This window comes from Amphibalanus amphitrite, unplaced genomic scaffold (assembly GCF_019059575.1).
Source record: "Amphibalanus amphitrite isolate SeventyFive unplaced genomic scaffold, NRLGWU_Aamphi_draft 000133F_arrow, whole genome shotgun sequence".
NCBI classification, from domain to species: domain Eukaryota; kingdom Metazoa; phylum Arthropoda; class Thecostraca; order Balanomorpha; family Balanidae; genus Amphibalanus; species Amphibalanus amphitrite.
In genome coordinates this window covers 665374-693327 of record NW_024881628.1, presented here as the reverse complement: position 1 = coordinate 693327, position 27954 = coordinate 665374, and the positions used below count along the sequence as shown (strand labels likewise).

At 49.5% G+C, this 27954-nt stretch overlaps 2 protein-coding genes across 5 annotated transcripts in view; one reads left to right on the top strand and one right to left on the bottom strand.

Annotated features, from left to right (window-relative positions):
- LOC122382103 (centromere protein X-like) overlaps positions 1 to 27954 on the top strand; it is a 72416-nt gene that overhangs the window by 29483 nt on the left and 14979 nt on the right. The window lies entirely within an intron of this gene.
- Positions 81 to 27805, bottom strand: LOC122382098 (TWiK family of potassium channels protein 18-like). The gene is made up of 4 exons (XM_043367027.1): positions 26652 to 27805; positions 4479 to 4681; positions 3684 to 3977; positions 81 to 1444 (listed from the first exon to the last, which is right to left on the bottom strand). Exons 1-4 carry the CDS (start codon positions 27424 to 27426, stop codon positions 1235 to 1237), a joined length of 1482 nt encoding a protein of 493 aa, XP_043222962.1. The 5' UTR covers positions 27427 to 27805; the 3' UTR covers positions 81 to 1234.

Below are 27954 nucleotides of genomic sequence, written 5' to 3'. Positions count from 1 at the left end.
CACCTTCAAAGAAGTGATAATCGCGATAGAGTTTACTAACATGACATACCTTGAAGGCAATGTGAAGAATAAAACAAACATTTCAAATGGCATGGTACTTTTTATTAAAAATCGTCTACACTTATCTTGAAATCGCTTATGATCACGTAGCGTTTCAGTCGTATTGCACGCATATTAGTAGGTCAAAATGGGGCAACGGCTCATTAACTTCCCGCCATCTAAATACCTTTACAAAAAAAACGGCACTTGCCCTTCGCGCATACAAATTGCCAATCCAAAAACAGGGTCATTTCTCGACCAATGTGGCCTTGCCTCGACGGTCAACACCAAGGCCTCTTGTATCACTCAGGGCCCGTAGGTCTGGTCACTTAGCACTCAGGGGTAGCTCACCAGAGCCCAATTCCCGACACAACGGACAGCCTGCGGTGGTATCTCTACCAGGGTGGTTCGGCTGCGGCGGTATCTCTACCAGGGTGGTTCGGCTGAGGGAACCATCCACACGGATCAGACTCGTCACAAAACACGAGTAACGGGTAAGGCAGTCCAACTCAAAACGACACCCGCTGACATAGTCTGAACCAGGTGCGCGTTCTCAAGCTTACGCAGCAACAACGGTGACAAGTCTATAAAGAGTAACACCATGCTAACTTACAGCATAGCCATAGCCTACGCTCCCGCTGCAACAGTGTTCAAATCACCGTCTAGCAACGCTTGTGGCGTTTATGTACCTGTGCGTTGTCCCCATTGTCAGAAATACAAATTCCAAGACACGGGTCAGATCATTACTGCGCTTGAATCTCGCACAAACCGGGCGTAACCATTTGCACGTCGGCCATTACATTTCGATCGACGATCACGCCAACACTTTGCATCGAACAGGAGCAGAAGCCATCCAAGCACGTGTCATCCTTTTAGTTTCCGAGCTTTAGCTTGGCTCGCGGCGCTATTTTAGTATGCTCCCCATTCCATCATAGGCCGTAGCCGCGGCCCGCGGATATAGTTGCGCTTCTCTCTTAGCATCTTTCACAATCCTTCGTCGGTAGTGAGCACACCGATCCATTAGATTTAACTGCACCTTTCAACACTAGCCACACCACTTCGCTGTTTTCAGCCCCTCTCCATCAGATCTTTTCCTTCTTTATCCAGCCTATCCACGTCTTAGCTCTCTCTCTCTTCTTCACCTTTCTCAGTTCTATCCACCGCTCACTTCTAACTCCTATCCTCCGCCCTCCTCTCAGTTCTCCTTTCCGTGTACAGGCGCGACCTCGACGACGGGCGGCGGCGCCGGCGTCACCGGCACGCTGACGCCGAACCGGGTGCCCAGCTTGATGCTGGCGTGCTTGAAGTGCAGCGTCATCTTCTCCTGGATGACGTTGATGCACATGCTGGTGAGCGCCAGGCCGAAAATCATGTAGAGAGTGGTACACATCATCACTCCAGCCGACTGTGGGCAGAGGAGAGAGGCGTGAGGTCAGAGAGAGAGGGAGGGGAAGAGATAGAGAGAGAGAGAGAGAGAGAGAGAGAGAGAGGAGAGAGAGAGAGAGGGAGATGGAGAGAAAGTTGTCTGATTTAGGGAGTGCGGAAATATATCATGGAATCCCTGCCTATACCTACTGGACAAGCTTATATCGAAGTTGAGGCCCGACATTAGCCTACTTAGGGTGACAACCCTCCTGCAAAACCAGTCGGTGAATATAAACCATACATTATAGCCGAGGCTTCTATGTCGCTCTCCCACGGAAAATCCAGTCGTTTACGATAATGTATGAGGTATAAACTCTCCTCAGCCGCCCGGAAAGGTGCCTCTCGCGTCCGCCATGTTGTTTGTGGGTAAACTGCGGCCTGTCACAGCCGCGTGACGTCACCTCCGCCACCGTGACGTCACGTCACGCCACCTCGTGACCCCACGAATCACCGTCTGGGGTCCGTGACGGCCGGTAGCGGACGCTGTTTATGTACTAGAGGTGAGCTCATTCCTACCGCACGTGCGACACAAACGCTCCGTAGTTCAACATGGGGTATGATTTTTAGCGAGGGAACTCCTAGCGCGATATGGTGGCTTTTTCTGGTCTGTGTTCATGTGACTTTGTAACCGCAACGTGACTCTGGTTTTCTGGGAAGCCGGTTGCATTTGAAGTGCGCAGGTCAACACAACAGGTGCAGGGAGTGCTGCTTGGAGCATAGTGGATAGTGGCCCGGTGTGCCAACATTGTTTAGTCACTGTTTAGGATCCGTTCTACCAGGTGATCCGTCCGCGTCAGTAGCGAAATTGATGACATCATAAATATTTATGTTTTAAAACGCAAGGATAGGTAGGTACTATAAATAGAATATCTGTGTAATGAAATTCGTTGAGGAAATGATTAAATGGTAATATTCAAATGCGCAACACCTTTTCCCTCATCAGAACAAGCCTGGTCGAAAACTAAGCAGATGTATCGCAAAAACATCTAAAGCAAAGCGCTTGCTATGGCACAGACGACAAAAAGCACGGGCGATATGCACATAACTCCCATCTCCAAGCGTTTTAATTCATTATGTGCTCGATATCCAACGGGTCTCTCGTGTGCAGTCTTTCCTAAATGTGTTCCACTGGTGGTGCGCTTTTGGTGCGTGCTCGATTGGTGCAGTGCTGAGTGACTAGTGCGTTCATGTTACCTGCACGTTCCTCAAGTCCTGATTGTCCTGTCGCGGTAACCAGCGACTTTGGTCGGTCACCTAGGCGGAACAGATTAGTAAGATTAGATGACAATGAGGAATGATGATTGATGGATAAAGGAGCGATGCACGAATCGGTCCTTTTGTTAGGTATTTTGGAGGGTGGTTAGTGGTTAGTGATATTTTGTTCAAGTGTACCTTTGCTGTGTAGTCTCGCACGCAATGACCTTTCCGCAACTTACCCATCTGTGTCGGCAACCCTTTTCAGCAATCTGTCGCAACCATTAAGCATGTCTCTTGACCTGCCACTGCCATCTCAGTCCTTTCTCCCCCCCCCTCTCTCTCTCTCTCTCTCTCTCTCTCGCTCTCTCTCTTTTTTTCTTTTTTTCTTTCTCTCTCTCTCTCTCTCTCTCTCTCTCTCTCTCTCTCTCTCTCTCTCTCTCTCTCTCTCTCTCTCTCTCTCTTCAACCCACTACCGCCCAGCGTTCTTTCACCTGACCCCTCTCACCCGGGCCAGCCCCACCCGGATCCCCTCCCGGCCCGATCGGGACTTCACCAGCTCTCCCCCAGTAGCGCTCACAACTCGGTCACGGGAGGGTCGGGCCGATTGGCCCCACGGCACGATTAGGTGCAGTGTCGACAAAGCATGAGCAGTGAGCACCTCTGACGTGTCGCGTTTGTCGCGGTCACGGCGCGATAGGTCTAATGACAGGTGCCGTTTGCTGGCTATAGTTAGACGACGTGACGTGGTCTATGGGGTGATTTTCTGGCCGATGATGTCATGAACTGCGTCGCGTTTTGTTCCCTTGCTGTTCCGTGAGTAGGCGTGAAACGTGCGTATTAGTGGGTGTCGGTCTTTACGTGGTAAGATGGGTGATGTTTCGCCGTTTTTAGCTCCGAATTCAGGCGCTCTTGCCCAAACCATGATACCATAAGCTTTTCGACACGGATTTAAGGTGTTCTTAATCGGCACGCAACCTGATATATTTCGTCCCTCTCCACACCCACATCCCCTATCGGCTCACCGAGGGCACCAGGTCGCCGAAGCCGATGGTGGTCATCGAGATGAAGACGAAGTAGAAGGCGTTGAAGTAGCTCCAGTCCTCTGTGATGACGAACATGATGGCGCCGATGAAGAGGTAGGAGAGCAGGATGAACAGCGCCAGCGACACGGGCAGGTTGAACTCGTCGTCCACCTCGACCACGGCCTGGGGTTCGTCGCCGTCGACCGCGGCGTGCCCCTCGCCCTCGGCGGCCGGGGAGTCCTCCCCGCCGAGCCCGGTCCGGTCGTACACCGCCTGGATGCCTTTCACCACGTTCTGCCGGGGGGGGGGGGGGGGCGAACACAGGTCACCAGTCGGGGTCACACATGTCGGCAGTGCGAGGTCATCCATGAGCTCGGTAATCCCGGTAAAAGTAATACGTTGGCGCAACATCCTGCATGGGAAATGTTATGAATAGATAATGTCACCACAAATGAGCACGTCATGTTTATTTATATCGGAATCCACGTGCATGCGTTTACATTATATTTGATGCATGTTGATGAAACTCTTCCAACACTAGGTAAATATTCTGATCGGTGCGAGTAGGTACATGCCTATCCACGTTTTAATCCTCCATCTACGATCCTGAACCGAAGCTACGATCCGAACCGAGCTTCGTCCCAAACAGGTTTGGCCAAGGTCTTTTCTATCAATCTTCTGTCCAGCAAATTTAATACAAAACGAGTAACGGTAATTTTTAATCCTCATTACAATCACGTCCCGGAACAGGAAGCACCCTCGCTGCGCCTCGCTGTCCGCCAGCCGGTGACTTACCTCCACGGGTTTGGCCCGGCGCACTCTCGTGCAACTCTTGGTGTGGTAGAGACGATACGCGGCCGCCATCACAAACTTGAGGCCGCGCGTGAAAAGCTTGCCGTAGTCGGCCAGCACGATCAGAAAGATGGGGATGCCCAGGATGGCGTACACGATGCTGACCGCCTTACCCGCCGTGGTCGCCGGAGATAGGTGACCGTAACCTGGCGGCGGAGAGGCAGAGGTCAGGTGAGCCGCTTTGGGGTCAAACGCCAAATAAGGTTGGGTCGTATGTTAAACCACAAACTAATACGATATCCTGATGCGATGACCAATTACAAGTGAAGGCGCATAGGCACACTTGTAGGCATAAGATAAGCCAGTGGCACACGTGTGTCTGTGAATTTCGGCAATACAGATGTGCTGCGAGCTGAAGCAAGCAAGATAATACCTCGAGCCGAATGTGAGACACATTCGAACGGCTATGTAGAAACAATAGCCTATTTTTCAATATGCTCCGGCATGTTTTAGATTTTCACACATCCCGGGTTGTCACTTTCCCGCTGTTGATACTTCCGACGTATTTTGTACGCCAACATGTAACCTTGCATCCATTTAGGCACATTCCGAGACCATCACCGGTCCGTGTCGCGGCCTGTGTGCCCTTGAGTCACTGTCAGTCCCGTGGGTCCCGTCGCTCCGTCCCGACTGCCGTCGTTGGCACCGTGTCGCTCGCGACGCGCCGACGCCGCTGGGTCTGTGCCCGCCCGGCCGGATGCCGGTCCGACCAAACGACGCCGGCGGTGCAGACATGGGTCCGGCGGGATGACCACCGACTGCGGGTGTGGTGCAGTGGGGGGGGGGGGGGGGCTCGGCGGGGGAACGGCGGAAGAGCTACGGTCTAGTTTGGCTCACCTCGAAAAAGAGAAGGGATTAGAACAGCTCGGAAAAGCAGGAGCTACGGAGACGGTTCGGTACAAAACTGAAGGATTGGTGCTACATCATGCATGGCTTGGCATTCGAATAGTCTCGGGACGTCGTTAAGACATCAAAGTCAGACCGGCCAGCATTAGATTCCGAAGTAGTTACATAGGATTTATAAATTGTTGATTGAGCGTTGTGATCAAGAATCTTTGGGAATGTTTATGTTCGCAGCCTTGTGCCAATGTTTCAGCGTAGTATCAAGAAGTAGGCAAAGCTGATGAAATGCAGCTTGAAATGTTGATTTGATTAGTCCATTAAAGCTCGCTCCAGTCTGCCCTGACCCTCCAGCGAGACTTCTGTCCTTCACCGAGGTCACTGACCTAGTGTGGTCACCACGGTCCAGGCGTACACGGCCCCGTTGGCGATGGTCCACATGCGCTGGCCGCTGGGCGATGTCACGCCGCTCGTGTACGCCTCCAGCAGCTGCTCCTCGTAGCCCTGCAGGTGCTTCCTGGCCAGCGCGCGCCACGCCTTGCGGTCCAGCGTGTCCGACTTGCCCCACAGATCGTCCAGGAAGCGCAGCTGTTGGTGGCGCACCCCGCATTTGATCTGCTGCTCGAGGCCGCCCTCCAGGTAGGCGAAGAGCGCGCCGCCGGTCAGCACCAGCAGCGCCAGGCCGACCGACTCGACGGCGCAGATGAGCGCCTCGTGCGCCAGTTGCCGACGCACCGGCGCCAACTCGTGCCACACCTGGCGCACACGGAACGCCGGCGGCGGCGGCGGCGGCGGCGCGTCGGCCGCCGCGGGGTGGTGGTCGGACGACATCGCGACGGTACCGACGCGACACTCGCGGCGCCGCGACGCCTCCGGCGACTGGCGGATCTCAGAGGTCGTCGGTGGTCTCCCGACCGGCCGTCGGCGGCGGCGGCGCGCGCGCTATTTTCGGCGGGAACACTTGGCGGCGGCGGGAGACGGTCGTTGGCTGGCCGGTGGCCGCCCCCGGGCCGGGTGTGGCGCCAGCGTGACCTGTCGCGGTGCGGCGGGCCACGGCTGTGACCCTGGCCGCTGTTGTCGCCAGCTGTGTGAGAAGTGGACGGCGCGGAATGCTGCAGCAATGTCGACGACGGAACAGTGCCCGCTGCTGTTTAGGACACGGTCTCGGAGGGAGAGAGGATTATCCGTCGACTTGAGACTTAGAAAGCTCGCATTCAATCGAGAGACGAGTGAATGCGATTCAATTCAATCGCATGCGATTCTATCCGCGCAGGAAATCCATGTGTGAAAGAAATGCGTTTCGCAAAGGTCAGTAACTCGACAGCTATGACGAATTGACGACTTATACACTTTTCCATTCTGTACTGCGCTTTTTCACAGAAGATTGCACGATGTATGTACTTACATTACTTAGTTTATACTTATATTACTTAGTCGTGATATTAGAGAAAGCAACGAAGGTGTGTTTGTGGTTCGTGGTTTCGCTACCCTCTTTAAATTCGATTCGCTTGCTCAGCTTGGTTACGACTCTGGATCGTCAAACACCTTTTCAGAATTGTGCTTGGAATCCTGCTCACCCGCCGCAGCCCCCGCCACTCTGCTGCGGCGTCTGAGACTGAAACTGCGCCGTATGGGACTAAGATGTGCGCCGCCTGAGACTGACTCTGCGCCGTCTGGGACCGAGATCAGCGGGGTCACGGTCGTTACTGATCACCAAACGGACATGACTAAACTACGCAAGCACGAAAACGCATAAATATGTCTGGTATGGCCCTCCTTGGCGTCCAACACGGAACTTTGTGCGCCTCAAATCGCAATATTTCATCTAGCAGACGGGTTTATCGATGGATCATCAAAAGGTTTCACCGCCGGCCAACAGCTTATGCACAAGCTGTAATCAAAGTCCTCGGCTTGTCCGGGATACCTTGTTCACGCGATAGACTGGTGTTGAGCTAGGACTCCGCTTGGACATCAAACGTTCAATGGAACAAGGCCAGCAGACATCTGTGGAAGATCAATGAATTATCATACCCAAACTACACCCCACGTTTGAACTGTACCTCGATTAGCATATGTGCTCACTGTGCGCAATGATCATGTGCCCTCGGCCGGGCAGCGTGCAGCATCCTAATAAATGTGATGGCTACCAGGATATATTGAGTTACAATGGCTACCACCCTCTACTACCAGAGACATTCAAGGACATGGCGAGTCGTGACCACTGCCGAAGCTGTCTGAGGTGGTGCCTCGTAATTCATTCACAATGGTAGTGGGAGGGAAAGGGAACTGGGAAGGAATACTGAACGAGATAGCGAGTGATTTAACTTTTACGTGTAGTGACTAAGAGTTATTACTCGCATCCATCATTCGATGGTTTCTGTCCTGATAAAGGTGTTTTGCAACCACATGCGTTTTCTTTTTGGAAAAAAAATCAAATCATTGTGTTACCAATAAGAAGCCTTTTGGGTGACAAAGGAGCGAGTGCCGAGTATCATTCTGAGCCCTGCACCCTTCTAACTGGTCTCTCGGTGTGTCAAATTTTGAGTGCCATTGGCCCGGCTGTTGTTGAGCTGCAGGAGCGGTGCCTCAGTAACACCACAATTGTGACACATAAAGATGCATCGCCGGTCGCCCTATGGATAACTACTGACAGGCCAAGTTTAGGAATAAAAGCTGCGCTTCTGTTGCTTCTGTTTTTGCTCGCAAAATCCATTACATATGCATTATGGCGCAATGTTGTTACGTAATGCGAACTTAATGCATAGCTTTTAAATGTGGCATAGGTAGTTTTTTATCAATGTCATCTTCACAAGTGAATTAATATTGCATGCCAGTAAAATGTGGCGTTTCACATTGTTCGCATCAGAACCCGCTGACACTGTGTTTCTTAATTGTCAGGCTGATGTCAGACATGTTGCAGCGTTTCCATTACACTACACACTGTCAATGTTGAATGCATATATAAACACGGGCTATTTTGTAAATACTTAGCTGCATGTTTGCCACGTTTATTGTTTATGCAAGACAATAATCAGCAGTGTTGTTTTGTGTTTTGCGTAGTGAGCAAGAAATGACCGTATCGTGTTCGGTAAAGCGCAGCTGGACGAGCTCACTGCATGGTGGCATTTTTGCGGTCTGCGGGAGGTATGCCAGCTTCGATAACATTTTGATGAGAATGTGAACACTTTACATCATGGGCGGATCCAGAAAGGTGGTCTCAGACACTGCGGGAGGACGCCAAACCCTAAATACCTAAAGTTTCACCAAATAAATTCTCAGATTTCGATTACTTATGCAATATGCACTACTGTGCAGATTATAGCAATTTTTCCCACTTAAAAGTTCGTTAGGTTTCTTTATATTTTAGAAAAAAAATGGCAAATACCCCAATTGCCGCTCCCCTTGATCCGTCAGTGCCATACACTAATAGGTATAGTTTTTATCTGGGTTCCAAGAACCGAAAATACACCTAACAAAGAAATGACAATTTAGATATTGGGTGGGCACCGATTTTAAGATCTTTTACCCATAACATATTCTATTGTGAGACGTTACGGACACATTTCTCTTAAGCTTGGTATCGTTAGCTTTAAGCAAATATAACAATGCAGCGTGATCATTCTTTCACAGGCTAAGCAGTAAGCATGCCACGATCAACTGATATCTAAATATTTCAGGCAATATTGTGGGCGATAATGCTAAAAGGTCCCCATCCACTTTTGCTGCATCAAACTCCATTTAAAATTGGCCGCTCTAAGCCTTTATCCTGAAGGTGCTGAAAGCATCGAACGTGTTCATTCTAGTCGGGTGTGTCAGCTTTTGAAGTGCTTTTATAGGTCGTCAGGTTCTCCCCGATTTGTGGCAATCGGTGATTATCGCGCTAACATCTTTGTATCAAGCCATACGAACAGAAACGGTCGGGAAATTTCCTCAATCTAAGCTAAAACTTGACTGATATCGCTAATGCACCGTGCACATTGTTCATACTGCGCACGTGCGCGCAAGGTCTCTGTGAAGACGCGACCATCCGGCCTACGGTGCACGCTGCACAAACGTATACTATAAGCAGCGTGCAAGGTTCAGATTTTACAACGCTTAGGTACGTATGACGTCCTAAAGCCCACTTCCTAGTCGATGCTGGCTTAGCAGATGGCTTAGCAGATTCAATTTCGTTTATAGCTAGGTTATGCTCGTTATTTTCTTTTTACTTTGTATCACATCTTTTTTGAAGTTGTATCACCCATTTGCGGCAATTAATAAATTCTGCCATTCTGCCAATTTTTCCGGCGTTTGTCCGGTGACTCAGTGACGTTCAGTGACGCGCTGCGTCCCTGACCATGACCCATCAGTGGCACGGTGTGGCGTGTTATATTATCAGTAACACAGGCGGTCTTCATGCATCGTCATGGGAGAGTACCCGGAAGAAACCCTCGGGTCATTGCTCCCTGCAGTCAGTGGTGTGTTGTTCCGTGGGGTACACCAGGGTCATGTTTTGCACCCAACTGGATCACAACAGGTCACCGCTCTGGAAAAACCACGCATGGTGTGCTGCAAATAGACACAAGGGATCTGGATGCATTGATGAAATGAATGCATATTGCGTACTCTACATTGACACAGATGCATAAGTTGTCGCTTAACGAGTTTATGCGGCTGTGTATGTTTATCTGTCGCACTATTCATCAGTTCCAGAGAAAACTAACTGCACACTACACCTTTTTGCATTTGAATTCAACCATTCGCCATAACTGTTTGAGGAGCCATTTCGACAATCGGCATTGAGCACAACTATTCCGGCGTGGTGTGTTTCATTTCAGCCATTCAGCAAAACAGATTGAACACTGAAATGAGCGATCCGCAAAACAGTTTAACACTTCGCCAGAATTCGGCATTGAGCGAGCTCGCTCGGCATATGACGAATAGTTTCGACCATTGACGATTTGTTTTGCACAATGTTGAACCATTTGTCCAATGTCGAGTTATACGGGAAGATCGCCGAATAGTTTTGCACAATGGTGATTCTTTGTGACCAACCGACCATTTGTAGCGCCACCTATATGGCGAATGTGTACAAATGTTTTGCCCAATGGTCAAAGGCTAACGCAAAAAGGTGTATTACATTACTTTGAAGGATAGCCCGTCAAGTGTGTGGACTCAATGCCCCAACGTCTCAACTCGTTGAACTAAACGCAATGAAATGTCAGCGAACTTTCAATGCCTGGATACAAACCATATTTTGCCCTTTTTATCCACCTCCGAAGTTGAAAAATAAACATAATTGTTAGGCCCAAAGTCTTTATTTGTCACTTCTTTCGAGGAATTATTGATTTCTTTATTATTTCACTATATTATCTTCAGCTTATCTATCGTAATACAAAAGATGAAAATTGTGCTCATATCTGTAGATGATGAACTATGAATGAATACATGAGCGACGAATGACAGATGCCACAGCAGTCGGCTAGCGCAGAAATGGTCCAAGCACCCGTCGTTGTAAAGCATTCAAAACGAACTACGGACGTTGTCACCCCCCAGCGACCATAAAGGAAAGCATTGACGACTTGCCTTGTTTCTTTGTGGCACTAAAAGAGACAATAAATCAGTTTATTAGCACCAGAGTTATTGCTTCGGCTATTATCTGACGTTAATACTGTTGATGGTAGCATATCAATGGCTGGCTATGTTGGGCCAGTTGTCACGAAACTCGATGCGGCGTCTGCTCTAAGCCGTGCTCAGATAATCAGCCGTTTGCATTGGCTTTTTCATGATGGAATATTGGGGACCTATTTGGTTGAATTTGAACACAAAGAACCAAATCAAGCGACAGTTCATGCTAAAATTGGAAACTCCTTTACTAAACAACTACTAAAATTTATGGTACCCAACGAATCAAACGGACCAACTATGTAGGTCTCCAGTGCTCTGTCGTGAAAAGACCTATTGTGCAATAGGAGCTAGCCCGCGAAGCAAATGGAAAATGTGGGACCTTGTCTATGTGGAACTGATACAAAGCGCAAGGCATCAACTGTGTCAGGGTCATCCACTCGGGAGTGATGTAATACGTGTCCTGCGGGATTATCTTTGTAAAACTGGCCATTTATAACGCCAGCAAGGAGGTTGCTTCTCGCAGGTGAGCTTCGCATTGCTCGTTGCTATGCTCGCTGCCCCAATGCTGAAGTTCGAGAGATTTGCGCTAAGATAAGGTAAAGGCTTAGACTTTTAAAATGAAATTTCCGTGTTGATGCGATACTATTACCTATACGTAAGATAAGAGATTGGTATAGGTCAGACATGTGCATGATCCGAGAAAATGGATCTGGGATCTGATCCCACGGATCCTGATCTCGGATCCGATGGGATCATAGATCCAGCTCTATAATTCATCGAGAGATCCGTAGAGATCACAGATCCGAGTCTCATTTTTTGCTTGAGATCCAGTGAGATCATAGATCCTCACTTATTTTTTGTCAACACATATATCCAAAAAAACACTTGTTTCAACTCACAAACGTTCTGTTTTAGTGATGCTATGTGATCTCACGTCATTATCCATAGTTTTGTGTCACTTATTGGCATAGAAACCCTTTAAAACATTATTTCAAATGTGGTGCATGGTGGAATCCACTCAGATCATAGATCCATGTTCTTAATTTATCGTCAGATCATATGAGATCATAGATCCAAGATGTATTTTTCACGCCGGATCCGGTGGGATCATAGATCCCAACTTGTATTTTGCTTCGAGATCCACTGAGATCATAGATTAGTCACTCGGATCCATGCACATGTCTGGTATAGGTAGGTATTATATCCAAGGAAACGAAATGACTTTTGTGTGGTTTTTGTCCTAATCAATGCATATATTTGACATTTATTTAGCAACCGGAGCTAAGACATTTGTCTCAGCCATACGGCAGGCATTTAAACTCCTCTTGGATGCACGCTATTTTGAATACCTATTTTGTAGCTCAAATTATGGCCAATTTAAGGTGTGGAAAGACACAAAAGTTATCAAATCTCTCATATCTTCTTATTCTTTGTTCTCATATCTTCTTGTTAAGTTTCCGCCATGAATCTTTACCTGGGTTTAACACCGATGACGCTATAAACGTCACTGATTAGTAAGCGTTTGTATGTTTGTGGTGTGACCACTTTGCTCCCATGCATCACCCTTGTTAGTCATTATTGACGGCGTAAGGGGGCGAGCACCTGTGTGTGCACTAGTCACAGGCCACTGGGGTTTGTTTTCCCTACCGGGGCTCACCATAAACACACAGGGGGCCTGGAGGAGGGAGGGAGCGGCCGTCGGATGTCTGACTCACCTCCCGAGGCAATCTCTGACCACCGCGCGGTCTCGGTCGTTCTGTCTGTCGGTCTGTCGGTCGGTCTATCTGGGGCTCATCTGTGTGGTGTGGGGGCAGAGAGGAAGTTCCACCCCCACTCTGACAGATATAGGCTGCTCCTGGAGCCATGGGTTTCCTATGGTAGTGCTTGGTCATGACGGGATTTTGTCAGGGTGGCCGGAAAACGTATGAAGCTGCAATGTTCAGCACTTGGCATTACAAAGACGTAGGCCTAGCCGGACGTAGGGATGAATCAAATGCTATTCTTATTTGAGAGAAAACTGGCGTTAACAGGCAAATAGCTGTACAAAGTAGGCATGAATACGTTTTTATTACCTGTGAAATCGCCCCATTCCTGCATGTATTTTCAGGGTAGTATTAAGACAAAGCTATACTGACGCTAGACTGACGCTGGTTTGATGATTCACTGAAAACTGTTCAGATATGCTAACATTCATGTTTAATTGATGTTCTTTTAGGAGCTTGGCTGTGTCTACTGTCTACGGATGTTTCGATCGATGTTCAAAATAATTTTTTTAGTCAGAAGCGTATGTCAATAAAAACCATGCACAAAGATAGGGGCATCGCCAGTCGCCACCGTCCCGCGACGGATAGATAGGAGAATGGCCAATAGAGGCCATTGAAGGTCAATTCCATCCCATAAAATATGCGCATCGGGGGCACATGTTTCTGGCGTTTTAGGGCCATCCATACCCTTAGTGTAATTTGTGCTAAGGGCAAATAGTGAGAATTGCCTTCTGCTTCGTCGCTTTTTAGGCGAAGTAGCTATAGGCCACACACTTAGGCTTTGAATAATGTAAATCCCTTTTTTCAGGTCACAATTATTTCGACCTGGCTTCTCCTATGCTTGTGAAACATGTGGCTAATTCGCTGCACCCCTTTTTCCGATGGCCTACGTCGTTTGATCTTTCATCTGGTATCATCGAGGCTCGAAACGAAAATATGTCTTACGAACCTCAATTCGTACATACAAATCGCGTACCGGGCAAGTATCGAGGTTTATGAATCAATACCTATACCGAAAAAAAGCTCGACAGAAAAGGTTGGATTAATAGTGTTTGTTTTGTTTTGTTGGGTTAGGACCTTATGGTCCATTGAGACAATTGCAGAGCCGGGAGGTTGATAGGAATTAGGGTGAGACATTGGTCTGGGCAGGCACCTCAGTTAGTCGCCGGGGCTGAGCCCGTCCGAATGGACAGGCCGACCAGCCCCCAAGCACTCACTGCACCCGGCCACGGTTGTGCTCCCTTAGGAGCTGCAGTGCGCTCCAATGGGAGCCACCCACATGAGATTAAGTTGCCTGTCCAGCCCGGACCAGCCCGGTTGCGGCTTGGAGGAGACGGATTTGACTGTCCTGAGGACGGAAAGAGCGAAACGGGAGGGAGAGTTAAAAATGCCAGCTTGAAGGTTTTTTACAGCTACTGAGCATACACATCGGCACAAATACCAGTGTCCTAGGTAGCAGCCTCCGTCAATAGGTGGCGCTACTGTCACAACGCTGAGGAGGAGCCTTTGGCCGGTCTTCGGTGGGTGCAGGTGGCAGCACCATCGCCAGAAGGGGCGCTGGTTGAGGTCGCTCTTCTCGGCCAGTGCAGGTGTGTCACATCTGACATTGATGACGTCTAATTTAAGCCGTAAGTGCTGTTTTACCTTGCTCCAAATGCCACACATAAATTTGAGATCTACTCAGCTTCGGTTGCCAATATCCCGAAACGTTGATGGTGGTTTCGGAAATCATTGAAGCGAAGCCAAACAGTAGTAAATATTCGTGTCAGAACTGATTGCACCAGGCGGGTTTCATTGCCGCATATTTCATGCCGAAGTCAGGATCAATTCCAGTGAGTAGCATCAATATCCCTGGCGCCTGCTGCTCTATAAAGTAAGCAATGGCAGCCCCCGGCGACCCTAAAGCAGTGGGTCGGAACTCGGATTGTCTGCAGGTTTGGAAGATTGGTATGGTCATGGACTTCTATGCTTATCTATATGAACATTCTTCTAATAACTATCCGTCACTCATATAGGTACGCTGGATAGTTTGAGCCAAACCAAAACCAAAACCATGAGCTAAACCAAAGGCCAGGAATTACCAGCCCGACCGACCAAGTGACTGCAGACCTGAACATCACCAGTTCCTATATGATCGACAGCATTCAACTATTTTTAAATCGTACCGGACTCGGCGCTCAGTCGATAAGTACATAGGTACTATGGTACAATCAGGACATGCTCTAGTTAAATAATCTATTCTTGAATACGGTAGTGTTGTGTGGTCTGGCGCAGCCAAAGTTCATTTAAAACGGCTAGAACGAGTCCAGCACAAATTTCTAATGTGGTTAGCAGCTCGGGCCGGTGGCACGGACAGATCCATTTGCTTGGAATACCGTCATCTTTTACACTTCTTCCATGTCTCGTCACTCGAAGCGCGGCGCACTCAATTCGATCTTTTATTCCTGAAAAGCATTTACTCTGGACGCATCGACTCGTCTTTTTTATTAGTCTCGTATGCACTACATGTACCAAGTCGTCCGACACGGAACGTCCAGTTGTTTAATGTGCCGTTTGCTCGAGTCTCGACGGTAAAGACAGGAACTTTTACAAGGCTGGCGGCCCAGGCAAATGATTTTATCGCCAGGAATCCTCAGGTGGATTTCATGTCGGATACCTTTATCTCTTTTAACCCTCGCACGACCAGGCCATTTCTCATAACACGAACGACCAGGGGGGGGGGTTGTTACGACCCCCCCCCCTGGCGTTTCGAAACGGAAGGTCGTAGAGCTTAGCGGAAAAAACCAACGGATTGCTCTCAACGAGATCTCGCGATTGGTGGTATATTTTTTGGTCCTAGGTCAACATTTGACCTACTTATGACCGGTCAAAGGTCAAATTTTCCGAAAAAATCAAACTTTTTCAACTTTCCGCGGCGATTGCGGCAAAACGGTGGGAGATATCGACTTGAAACCTTCACTATCGTGTTCCTTGATCAATTCTCTATCGTTTGGTATGTATTTCGTTTCCCTAGCTCTAAAAATGGCGCGTTGGGAGCGCCGGAAGTCGGCAAGGTCACAGTCGGCGGCAGAAATTCGAAAGATCAAAATTTAAATTTTTGAAATCTGATTGTATTTTTGGATTTGGGAGGTCCATTTGCTCCCTATAGAAGCTAATATTGCTGCATATTCCCATTGAGGTGACAAGAATTAGCAAAATAGTGGTTCGGGCGCTTTTCAAAAATAGTACCGGACGCTGTTCCTCTTGTGACGTCATAGCTCCGTGGCCTGACCTGACCCGGTCAATTTTCTTGCACCACACGATAGCCAATGCTTGCCCCAACATGCATGGGAAGTTTCATCATGATCCATCAAACAATGTGGGTATCACCGGCAGAAAACCTAGGGATTCGGCGCACACGTTTGGTAACTGTCGGCCGGAGGCTGTACCTCTTATGACGTCATAACTCCGTGACCTGACATGACCCGATCAATTTTTTTTCGGCAAAAGATGCGCAAAGGTTGCCCCAGAGGGTATTGAAAATTTCAGCCCGCTACGACAAGCCGTTTAGCGTGCACTTCGAAAAAACCTCAGGGGGGGTTGATACAACCCCCCCCCCCCCCCCCTAGGCGTTCTAGGGTTAAATCATTCGTCGTGGCCCACTGCAGGAACATACCTTTTAGATCCGTGTCTTAGATATTTTAAAGTTTATTTGTACTTTTTCTATTCTTATTGTTTTTTTTTTCTTTTAATTTAATTTTATTTTTACTGTGTACTTTTATATTATATCATATTATATTTTTAAGTGTCATCTATTTGCGAATCAGTGAGTGCGTGTCTTCGGGTTAGTGTTTACCTTGTGTGTGTATTTTATGATATGGTATGACTTCGCCTGTTAATGGGCCATGAGCCTGTTGGCGATTTTTTTGAATAAATAAATAAATAAATAAATAAATAAATAATAAACACAAGAAGGAAAGACGTTTTGGCATGGTCGGCGTAACACGCTGCCAACACTGCATTTGCGCTTTACAATTGTCCAGTGCGCTATTTACTATACACTGAGAGCAATTAACTTTAATGTTCTTTTTCACGTCGTACAGAGGAGAAATCCAAGGCCAATGAACTCATCAGTTTGCAAGCATGACACCTAAGTGCAAGCAAACTCTGAAGGCTGCGCTGTTGAACCTGAGTTGAGTCCGGCTGATTTCCCCGTCTAAGCCCCGGCGCAAACGTCGTGGTGTGACGTCGAGTCTCGAGGTTTCCCGATTGTTTTCTCACTGGTGACTTGCAAAACTTCGTCTCACGCACCGTGACATAGTTTTTTCTTCTCTCTCTTTAGTGAGGGTTTGAGTGCATGGAGCAATGGCATTTGCAATATTGTCGTGTCGTGTGGGGCTGAAAGAAGCATAGGTGCTCAAAAGTAAAACATCAGGCACTTGTTTGCGGCCGTGGGAAACTGTTCTTTATTAAAATAATTGTTGCCACTTTTCTCCTCTATATTTTTACGAAAGACAGTCTTCTCTACACCTCCGCTCTATTTTGATCCCGTAATTTTCCCATCCATCAAACCGGCAGCATCTGGCAGTGTGACATGCTCAGCAGGAATGTCTGTCAGCTGGCCAATCTGTCGTGGAGACCCTTCAGTGGTGACAGCGGCACAAGTCTGCCTCTGGTGCCGGCGCCAGCTGGTGCGCGGGAGGTGGTGACGGAGCACGGCGACAGCTGGTGACAGGAGGGGATAGTGATGATTTGGGAAGGTGGCTGCTCTCGTCTCTGGAGGGGTACAGAGGCCCAATGCAAAGCCTAGGAAAAAAGAGACGCAGGAATGTTGCCAAGTTCGTCAGTTTATATGGGTAAATGTGCATATCTTCCCTAGATTATGATTTTTTGCCCTATGTGTCTCCGAATGAAAAGTGAATGGACGCCATTTAATCGGGTCCTAAAAAAGCTATTCCTGGCACTAAATAGCTGTTCCAGCCTAAAATTGGTCGGCAGCTTCTATTTGGCTAGAACCAGCACCTATGGCCAAAATTGACCCAATTTAGCTGTTTCTGGCACTAATTCTTCGGTATTTCTGCCCTAAATGCTGAACGTAGCACCTATCTAGGAGGAAAACAGATGGCAGCACAGTCGAGTCGAGCTTTTTGGCATAATATTTCATGAAATCTAGTCTATATAGTTGCCAGTCCAGTTGTATTCCAAGGCATGACTCGGACGCGCTGGCTGGAGGAGCCCGGCGGCTGACAGCGCGTGGGTGGGAGCGGAGGATTCGCTCTGTCGGCCGGCCGGCAGATCCGGTGTTCTATATACTCTGGCAGATCCCGCGCGAGGAAGAGTCGAGAGAGGGGCAGTTGAGTGCAGATAGCCGTACGGGACTGGGACGAGACCGTGGTATATTGTGGATATTGACATTGTGGTATTGCGTGCGCGGGTGCATGGCAGTGGCATTTCTTCGTCCGCAACTTATCCGACCTTTCTTACCATCTTAACTAACCTAAAGGAAAATGTAATATAATTGTTAATCGAAGTGTAGTGTGTGTTTGTGTTTTTGCTGGGGGACTGCATTTGGGGCTGGGCAGAGGTAGAGCTGCCGATTCGATGGCCGGAGATGTGATATCGCGTGTTCGGATGGCCGGAGTCCGGCGCCGGCGGCGGTCACAGATAGTTGGGACTTGGGTTCACCGTTCAGGCACCGCCGTGTGCCAGCATGTGACGAAGATTTGTCGGGAAGGATACCGCTCACTTTTTCTAAGAAACTCCGACGTTTGTGGTCATATGTTCGCCTGCGTATGCCGCTTGGACCGGAAATGTTATGTTTTCCATTGTCAAAAGCGTGCCATGAATGCACCTAATGTAAATTATCTGTCTGATATGGTTTAGCGAATCCGAGAAAAGGGCCGCAAATAGGCTGGGTAAATGCGAAGGGATTATAGGTGCTGAATATTGCAATTCTGGTGCCAATTCAGCAATCACTCCGACTAGACCATCTGGCAACATAAGGCTACTTGTCAGCATTTTAGTGCCAGATTCAGTTATTAGGTGCTAGTAAGCTTTTTGGTGCCAGTCAGCAATTAGGTGCTAGAAACAGTTATTTAGGGATCCGAAACAAATATTCCCCAAAATGAATAGACCATTTCTTTTTTTGTGCTTTTAAGCTTTCTTTCAAACGGGAATTACCCATATCTAAGCAATAGAGTGCGTTACAGAGTGACAAGTCTCGGACCCAGGTCTCAGAGTGACGCCCGTAACGCAGGTCGTGACGGCGTGCACGACGCTGGATGACGGCGCGTCATCAGCGTCACCGTGATGACGCCGAACGCCGTGATGACGCCGCTTTTACTCGGGAAGTGCCCGCAGGTCGAGGTCGAAGTCCACGCACACCCCCACGCAGATGACTGCGAACAACTCTCACCGACCAACTTCTGCGCCGGGACCATGGGCTGACGTCGGTGTATCATTTTCAAACTTGTTTGATCTGACCCGAAGCTTATTTGGCTGGAGCTGGCGAATATGTTAACGAAACAAAGCAAATTTAAAGGGACCCTCCCACCTTAAAGGGACCCTCCCACCTTCAAAAAAGTTAATGAATTGGCATGAAATTGATGTCGCTCGGTTCAGAAAGAGCGAAAACGAATATGTACCAAATTTCATCGAAAAATATTCACCGGTTTTCAAGATATTAGACTTTTACTTTTGTTTACTTTTTGGGATCTCCGCTGTTCCTAGCGACTTTATTTGAAAGTGCGGCATTTGTTGCGCGCAAAGCAGCATATACCACCGCGTGCTACCATACGTTTTAGTAAAAGATTTAAAAACTGTTAGACCTCCGCTGACGTCACAAATTCTAAGGGGGCATACCAATGCATTAGCCCCTTAGAATCCGAAAACTGCAAGTTTGAAATTCCATATCTCCGAATTAAAGCATTTTTCGATGTTGTGAGTGCCCAAACCGGTATTTTCAGGCCATGGCCACCAATTTGGCTATCTCAACTCAAAACTAATGTTAAGGTGGGATGGTCACTTTAACATTAGTTTTGAGTTGAGATAGCCAAGTTTGCGGCCAGGCTCAGAAACCACCATTTATCCTGGTCGCAACCCCCGCAGCTTTATGGTGTTCAAGAAATTTCTTCCCTTTACTTGCAGGGTGGGACCAGCGTGGTCCCTATCTCTTAACCATTACGGGAATCTGATGACGTCATCAGGCTTTCGAACGTCCGTTAAATGTTTGACTAAAACGTTTTGTAGCACGCGGTGGTATATGCTGCTTTGCGCGCAACAAATGCCGCACTTTCAAATAAAGTCGCTAGGAACAGCGGAGATCTCAAAAAGTAAACAAAAGTAAAAGTCTAATATCTTGAAAACCGGTGAATATTTTTCGATGAAATTTGGTAGATATTCGTTTTTGCTCTTTCTGAACCGAGCGACATCACTTTCATGCCAATTCATTAACTTTTTTGAAGGTGGGAGGGTCCCTTTAAGCTACATAATTGGACAAATATTGACTCAGACGTTGATCGTCATAACCAACCTTCGATGTGGAGGTCTGTCTCTGAGTGATGATCTTTGTAAAATTTTTGTTGTTTGACCTCGCTTGTTACTGGGCTAACTATATGGTTTCTTGGTGATATTTTGGAAAAATAAGTAAATGAAATACATAAGTCTACAAATTTTACAGACAGCACAGCAGTAACATTTTCTTGTGGCTTTAAACTGGTTTATTTTTTAATAAACAAACACAAATTGTCACGTTTTATTTCGGTGCACACATGACCCAGATATGTCTCTCTCTGTCCCCTTTCCACCCCATCCATCACATACCCCTCCCGGCGGCCCATACCACTTGTCACCCCGATAGGAGCGCTTCCAGGACAGTCCCTCATACATAACCGGTGTGCGGGGGTGGCGTGGGACAGTTCCGAAAGAACGCCCGCCAGCGTGTGGTCGAGGCGTAGTCGAGGCGTGAGGTGGGTGACCAAAACTGACCGGGGACCGGGGACAGTCGCCAGCTGCCGCGCCCACCCGACAGACCCGTGACTCAGACTCAGGCCGTCGGCGACACTGAGTCAGACGACGCGGCGTCGCGTCGGCGCCGACGATGGGTCCCGTCGGAGCCGACGATGGCGGTCGGTGGCGCCAGAGGGCCGTCGCAGTGATCTGTCTGGACTCGGGATAGGGAGGGGGTGTAAAAAAAGAACTGAACTCTAAAAGGACGGCTGAATTGATAACAAGTGAACTAGGCGCTTAGATTTTGAGGCTGTAAAAATGTTGAGATGAGATGAGAGAGAGAGAGAGAGAGAGAGAGAGAGAGAGAGAGAGAGAGAGAGAGAGAGAGAGAGAGAGAGAGAGAGAGAGAGAGAGGCGGATCGTCTGACCCATGACTGTTTTATTTACTTTCACCGGAAGAACTTGGTGGCACTGTTTGAGAGTTGTTTTACACACGTTTGACCGTTTGTTGGTCAGATGTACAAAGAACCCGCCTCTCCATAGCATTGGTCAATGGTCCGGAACTTTTGTGTCAATTGGAAGAAACGGGAAATGACTTCACACTACAGCCATTTTTCGTATAGGGCCAGACAGTTTCCCATGACGAAGCAGTGTTTTGGAATGGTATGTAAGCAGTGTACCAGCATAACGCGAGCACTGGTCATTTGGTCAATGGTAGTCGATGTTCAGTTGACCCCGTTCAATAGTCACGTTTTCATGGGCATAATTTTCCCAAAATTCGCTCGTGGTGCACCTAACGAAGTTTTGTGGTTTGTGCGTTCGTTAGGGACTCACTCCCAGAGACACTGCCGATAGTCCTGGGGCCCGTCCCACCGCAAGCCGCAGCGGGCCACGGAGGAGGTGGTGGCTGCCTTCTGAGTAGGTACTGTCAGAACAGTACCGGGAGGCTGCCCGAGCACAAACAATGGCAGCTTCGTGGACGTGGAGCGCACGCTGAGAAGTGCGCTCAACGTCCAGCAGCCCACCGCTGCTGGCTTCTGTGCGCCGCAAGACACGCTGCGGGCGATGAGGCCGGCCAGCCCCCGAAAGCCGTTATTACGGAGCGAGCGAAGCGAGCGTAGTCTTTCCTTAGATTAACGGAAATTTCTGAGTATGACCGGCCGGCCGGCCGGCCGGCCGTGCGGACGCTTTTGCGAGGCTTATATCTCAGCAACCACTTGACCGATTTACACGCGGTAATTTTTGTAGGGTAGCTTCATTCCTTCTACCAAGTATAGGACTATTCCCGATGCCTGTGGGTGACCCCTTATGCGCGTGCCACGTGCAAAACGAAGAGGTGTCAGTTTTGTAATTGTTGCAATATCTCGGTAACTACTGGGCTGATTGCGCTGAAAATTGGCATGTAGGTAGGCACCCACTAAGCAATGCATATCCATGTGCCAGAGTTGGGGTGCTGCTGCATGTGCGCACGTGCAGGGGTCGTTTCCAGATCTCGAGAACGGCTCGACCGACTGCGCTCAAATTTGGTACACAGTTAGGGACCGGTTAGTAGGGTGCCGTGCGAAAGTCAGTCGGGACCCAATTTGCACGTGCGCACGTGCAGGGTGTCGCTTCCAGATCTCGAGAACGGCTGGGCCGATTGCGCTCAAATTTGACACATCGCTAGAGACCGGTTAGTAGGGTGCCGTGCACAAGCCAGTTGCAGGTACCCCCTCGCAATTTCGCGCGTGCAAGGCCCACCCTCTCGCTCGCTCCGTTAGTCGCCCCAAAAGGCGTTATACTGGTGCATGCTTATTACGGAGCGAGCGAAGCGAGCGGAGTCTTTCCTTAGATTAACGGAAATTTCTGAGTATGAGCGGCCGGCCGGCCGTGCGGACGCTTTTGCGAGGCTTATATCTCAGCAACCACTTGACCGATTTACAAGCGGTAATTTTTGTAGGGTAGCTTCATTCCTTCTACCAAGTATTGGACTATTCCCGATGCATGTGGGTGACCCCTTATGCACGTGCCACGTGCAAAAACGAAGAGGTGTCAGTTTTGTAATTGTTGCAATATCTCGGTAACTACTTGGCCGATTGCGCTGAAAGCTGGCATGTAGGTAGGCACCCACTAGGCACTGCATATCCATGTGCCAGAGTTGGGGTGCTGCTGCAGGTGCGCACGTGCAGGGGTCGTTTCCAGATCTCGAGAACGGCTGGACCGATGGCGCTCAAATTTGGTACACGGTTAGGGACCAGTTAGTAGGGTGCCGTGCACAAGTCAGTTGGGACCCATTTTGCACGTGCGCACGTGCAGGATGCCGCTCCCAGATCTCGAGAACGGCTGGGCCGATTGTGCTCAAATTTGGCACATCGCTAGAAACCGGTCAGTAGAGTGCCGTGCACAAGTCAGTTGGAGGTACCCCCTCGAAATTTCGCACGTGCAAGACTCACCCCCTCGCTCGCTCCGTTAGTCGCCCCAAAAGGCGCTATACTGGTCCATTATTACGGAGCGAGCGAAGCGAGCGGAGTCTTTCCTTAGATTAATCGGTATTAGGGTCCCCTAATAAAGTTTAGTGGCCCCTCTGGAGTGTGAAGACCACCTGGGTCGGAGGTGGGTTGGGGGAGCGGCAGTCCGTGGGGAGGGGGCGACGGCGGGGAGATTTTTGAGTATGAGCGGCCGGCCGGCCGGCCTTGCGGACGCTTTTGCAAGGCTTATATCTCAGCAACCACTTGACCGATTTACATGCGGTAATTTTTGTAGGGTAGCTTCATTCCTTCTACCAAGTATTGGACTATTCCCGATGCATGTGGGTGACCCCTTATGCACGTGCCACGTGCAAAACGAAGAGGTGTCAGTTTTGTAATTGTTGCAATATCTCGGTAACTACTTGGCCGATTGCGCTGAAAGTTGGCATGTAGGTAGGCACCCACTAGGCACTGCATATCCATGTGCCAGAGTTGGGGTGCTGCTGCACGTGTGCACGTGCAGGGGTCGTTTCCAGATCTCGAGAACGGCTGGACCGATGGCGCTCAAATTTGGTACACGGTTAGGGACCAGTTAGTAAGGTGCCGTGCACAAGCCAGTTGGGACCCATTTTGCACGTGCGCACGTGCAGGGTGCCGCTTCCAGATCTCGAGAACGGCTGGGCCGATTGTGCTCAAATTTGGCACATCGCTAGAGACCGGTTAGTTAGGTGCCCTGCACAAGTCAGTTGGAGGTACCCCCTCGAAATTTCGCACGTGCAAGGCCCACCCTCTCGCTCGCTCCGTTAGTCGCCCCAAAAGGCGTTATACTGGTTACGATAGAATCCGAAGTTGACTGAGTTAATCTAGACTTACATGTGTATCTACCCGGCTTAGCGAATTTCTATGAATAATTTGAAACCGTTTTATCAAATGCTAGCTTTAATGCACAACAACAATGGTGGATTGTAGTTATTTCTTAACAGTTTGTATGGCAATGCCTACGATATAGCCAAAAGCTTTACCTCATGTGCAGCAGTAACGCTTCTTCGGTTGATACGTTCCGTTCGAGCCACGTCCAGACTCCAGACAGTTACAGTACTCACTAACGACTCCCCAACGATAGGCTGTGTGTATATGTAAGTGTTCCACATGCAGCTGCTTTGCGGTCATGCAACCACGCACACCCCGTCAACAGTCATGACATTCTTTGTTCCATGTCTAGAGTCATGCTGTTCGTAAGTAGTTGCATGTGGTGAGCTGCTAGCGCTTGTTATCTTGGTGAAATGAACTAAAAATAACTTTCGATAACTGTTTGGAATATGTTCATTGTCTAGTAACTCTGGGTCACCCAATCGCCATATACATTTCGAGATTAGCAATAAGGACGAATGACATTAATAAACTCACGTATTTCGGGAAGAGTTGTTACTGTAATGGCACGATCGTAACTGAAATGCATGAATGTTATGCATGACCTTGCACAAAGGATATTAGTGATGACAACGTGTGTCGTTGCGTAGTTCTCATCAACGCACCACGCTCTTTCAGTCATTTGATTATATCAACTACTAGCTTGGCACATGATCTTTCCGTGTGAACCTGCCACAATGTCAATGTCAATCGTGGCAATGGCTCACCCAGCATATTATGGCGTCGGTTCAGTCACAAGCTGCGAAGCTCCTTATATAATTCAGATTACCATCAAATCAATACGCGGACTAACCATGCTGAGTTATGAATTTTCCACCGCTGGCAGTCCTTTCAGGCTTCCTTATTTATCGCCTGTCACCGCCGTGTCATGTCACCCCGCAATAACGCGTCCGTGCACCGTCCGGTTCCGGCGGTGCTTTACCGTTCTGATGGAACGGGGGCAGTGTGTTCCTTGGGTCAAGCAACGAGCGGCGGGCGCAATGCAGTACTGCAGGACGGCTGTGTGATGTGGTGGCAAAGCAAAACGTGAAAGAGGAATTGTAGGATATCATAAAACGAAACCACTGACCCACTTTTCGTCTTGATGTGGGATTCTAGTATTGCGGTCTCACCCTATAACGCTATGCTTATCTCCATCCCTCTTCTGTCGACCACGTGGCACGTGGCACGTGCCGCGTGCAGGCTCAGCGACGTTTCCAGCTGCGGCCTGATCTGGGCCAGCCCCTCCCCGCACCCCTCCCCTCACCTGGCAGCGGGCCCGGGACACGCAATGTGCCGACATTGTTAGAAGGCCAGCCAAACATCGGCTAGACGGCCCAGACAGCTGATCGGGTTCCATCGCGCTCGGACCGCTCGGCGATGGCAGAGATCAAGGCGGTAGGGGGTCGGCTGTCGCGGACCTGCCCGCGCCCGACGCGCCGCCAGAACTGATGATATGATGAGTCAGTTAGCCGGGCAATCAATTTCAGGGAAACGTGTCAAGCGATACGCGGAACCCGAAAGCCACTGTCCGCATTGGCCGATTTTCGGAAAGCTTTGGTGGTTTTAAGTAATTAGATGTTGAGTCTGCGATTGCAATGGTTTATTTTTGCGCTTGGGGAATTGAACTCTAGTGTGCACATTGGCAAGTGTGTACATTGCACACTTGCCAGTGTGCAATGTGCATCTGCTGCAAGCAAGTATACCCCTTACCCACATAATATGCCATATGTGAATTTTGAATCTCCAAATCCAGCAATATAAGTAAGCAAGCATGATCGCGGATGTCTGTATGCCTTTTGCATCATTTCACTGATGTCAGCTTCTGCAATCTGCAGTTCGGGGCAGCGCTGATAAATATCCTGCATGATAAGTCTGTGACCATGGCCTCGGTATCGGCTTCCAGCAAGAGGTTGAGATGGGACGAGCGTGTGGATTCGTCCACCGATGTTGTTTGGGTGCTTAAGATCGCTAGAAGTAAATATTAGCAGTCTTTTAACATCGAGGTCCATGCTATCGTATCATACCTAATCAAATATGTCCTGCTGCATGTGCAACCTCTGACTCGTCTGCCTATCGGTATTTTCTTTTCCCCGTAAGCTCATCAAAATTGTACGACCGCTGATGGTATGTTGTTGCCCTGCATTAATATTGGTATGATTCATGAGAATCTTATTGCATGTCAGTTGCAAAAGTGAACCATTAAATATTGCAAGTGGTATGGTAGTAAGCCAGTTGAGTGAAAATGCTGGTTGAATTTCCAGCGTATTCCTCGAGTTCTCAAATAATGATATACCTAAATATAGTAAATAACTATGCTGCTCACTGGCATGAATGATCAAAAGCTAGCATGCTATCCGGAGAAGGCGTGACATTAAACACTTAGTCTTTTTACACCTACAAGAATGTTACAACATTGTTAACCGGCTTTTCAACGTAAAGGAAAACATGCTGCATGATCAACAACGCTTGCAAGTGCAGACGCCTCGAACCTTATACGGAACAGCGACCCTCCAGCGTCGACATTGGCGATTATTGATTGCAGATTGATGTGCTCACTTTCAACTCCCGAAAGCGACCACTCAACTCCAGCGGAAGAAATCTACCTCGCCAGGGCCACTTACCGATGGTGGAGTGGATGGTGAAGCAGAAGAAGAGGGAGCCCCAGAAGCCCCAGGGATTGTCGTCCGGGTCCGGGTGCCAGCGGCGCAGGTCAAACTGCTGCCAGGAGACGTTGAGCAGCACATTCAGCTCGTCTTGCGCCACCTTCGTGAACGCGGCGCTGTTCAATGTGCTGAGCTGTGATGTGACGTTCCACAGCCGCTGCACCGTGTCCATCTTCAGCTCCTCTAAGTCTCTGTGCTGGTTGGCCTCCGGCTTTTCCAGAATCATCATGATGCACGCGCCGATGGCGTTGTAAGTCATGAGCACGACGAAGAGGAAGATGTGTGTGAAGCCGCGCCGCGACCAGCGCTTCATCTTGTCCAGCATGGCCAGGGTAAAGCGCTCGCCGAAGCTGAGGCTGCTCTTGGCCGTCTGGAAGGCGCCGTCTTTGACGTCCTTCATGCGACTCTGGAGGTAGCTGGCCACCTTGGTTTTGTCCATGCTAGACAGCACGGCCGGCATCGTCAGTCCCCAGGCCTCGGTCTGCGGCTGCTCTTGGGCTGGCCGGCCCGCCTCCGGGTCCTGCCTGTTGTGCGGTACGGCGGACACCCCGACCCCGGCCCCGGCCGCGCCCGCCGCCGCCGCGGCCACCACGTTCAGCTTGGGAGGCCGCGGCCGGCTGGGGGCCGCCGCGTGGTCACCCGAGTCCTTCCTGCGGGGCAGCGGCGGCGTGGCCGTCACCTCCGAGGAGTTTTTCCGCCGCGGCGGCGGTGTCGGCTGTATCGTGCCGGTCATTGTTCTTCCTCGGGGTCACTCTGGACGCGATCACTTCTTAATCGGTATGGTCTTTGCACGGTGTAAGATCTAACAGTCACCCGGCACCACCACCATTGCCAGCCGCACTAGCCCAATTACGCCTTCGCGGTCGCAACGCTTATCACCAAGCTTATCAGCAAACCGTCACCTTTGTTTATATCTGAGCTCTCGGCGCACTCCCACGCTACGTGCCGTGTCCAGGTTAAATCGCACTTCCGGATTTCCACGCCACCGAGTCTCACCATCAAACTTCAACGTCCCCGATGGGGTCAGGGCCCCTTCGACCACACCCCGACCACGCGTCCAACCCGCGGCGTCCACCGGCCAACTGAGCGACCGCCGACCGCCGGCGGCCAGTAGCCCGGGGCGCATTTATAGCAGCGGCATGTCAAACGCCAGGGCGCTGTGACGTCATCAACCAGTGCTGGGGCGGCGGACGGCCCGCACAGGGATGCGAACGGGGGATGGAGGATGGTGGTGACTCGAGAGGAGACAGGTGTCGGGATG

Bases quoted from the DNA above. Each gene is read 5' to 3' on its own strand.
- LOC122382098 (XM_043367027.1), bottom strand. From the start codon at position 27,426: ATGACCGGCACGATACAGCCGACACCGCCGCCGCGGCGGAAAAACTCC. The intron at 4,682-26,651 runs GTAAGTGGCCCT...CTCCGCCGCCAG, and splicing joins CACCATCCACTCCACCATCG to GTTACGGTCACCTATCTCCG. The intron at 3,978-4,478 runs GTAAGTCACCGG...CCCCCCCGGCAG, and splicing joins GCCGGGCCAAACCCGTGGAG to AACGTGGTGAAAGGCATCCA.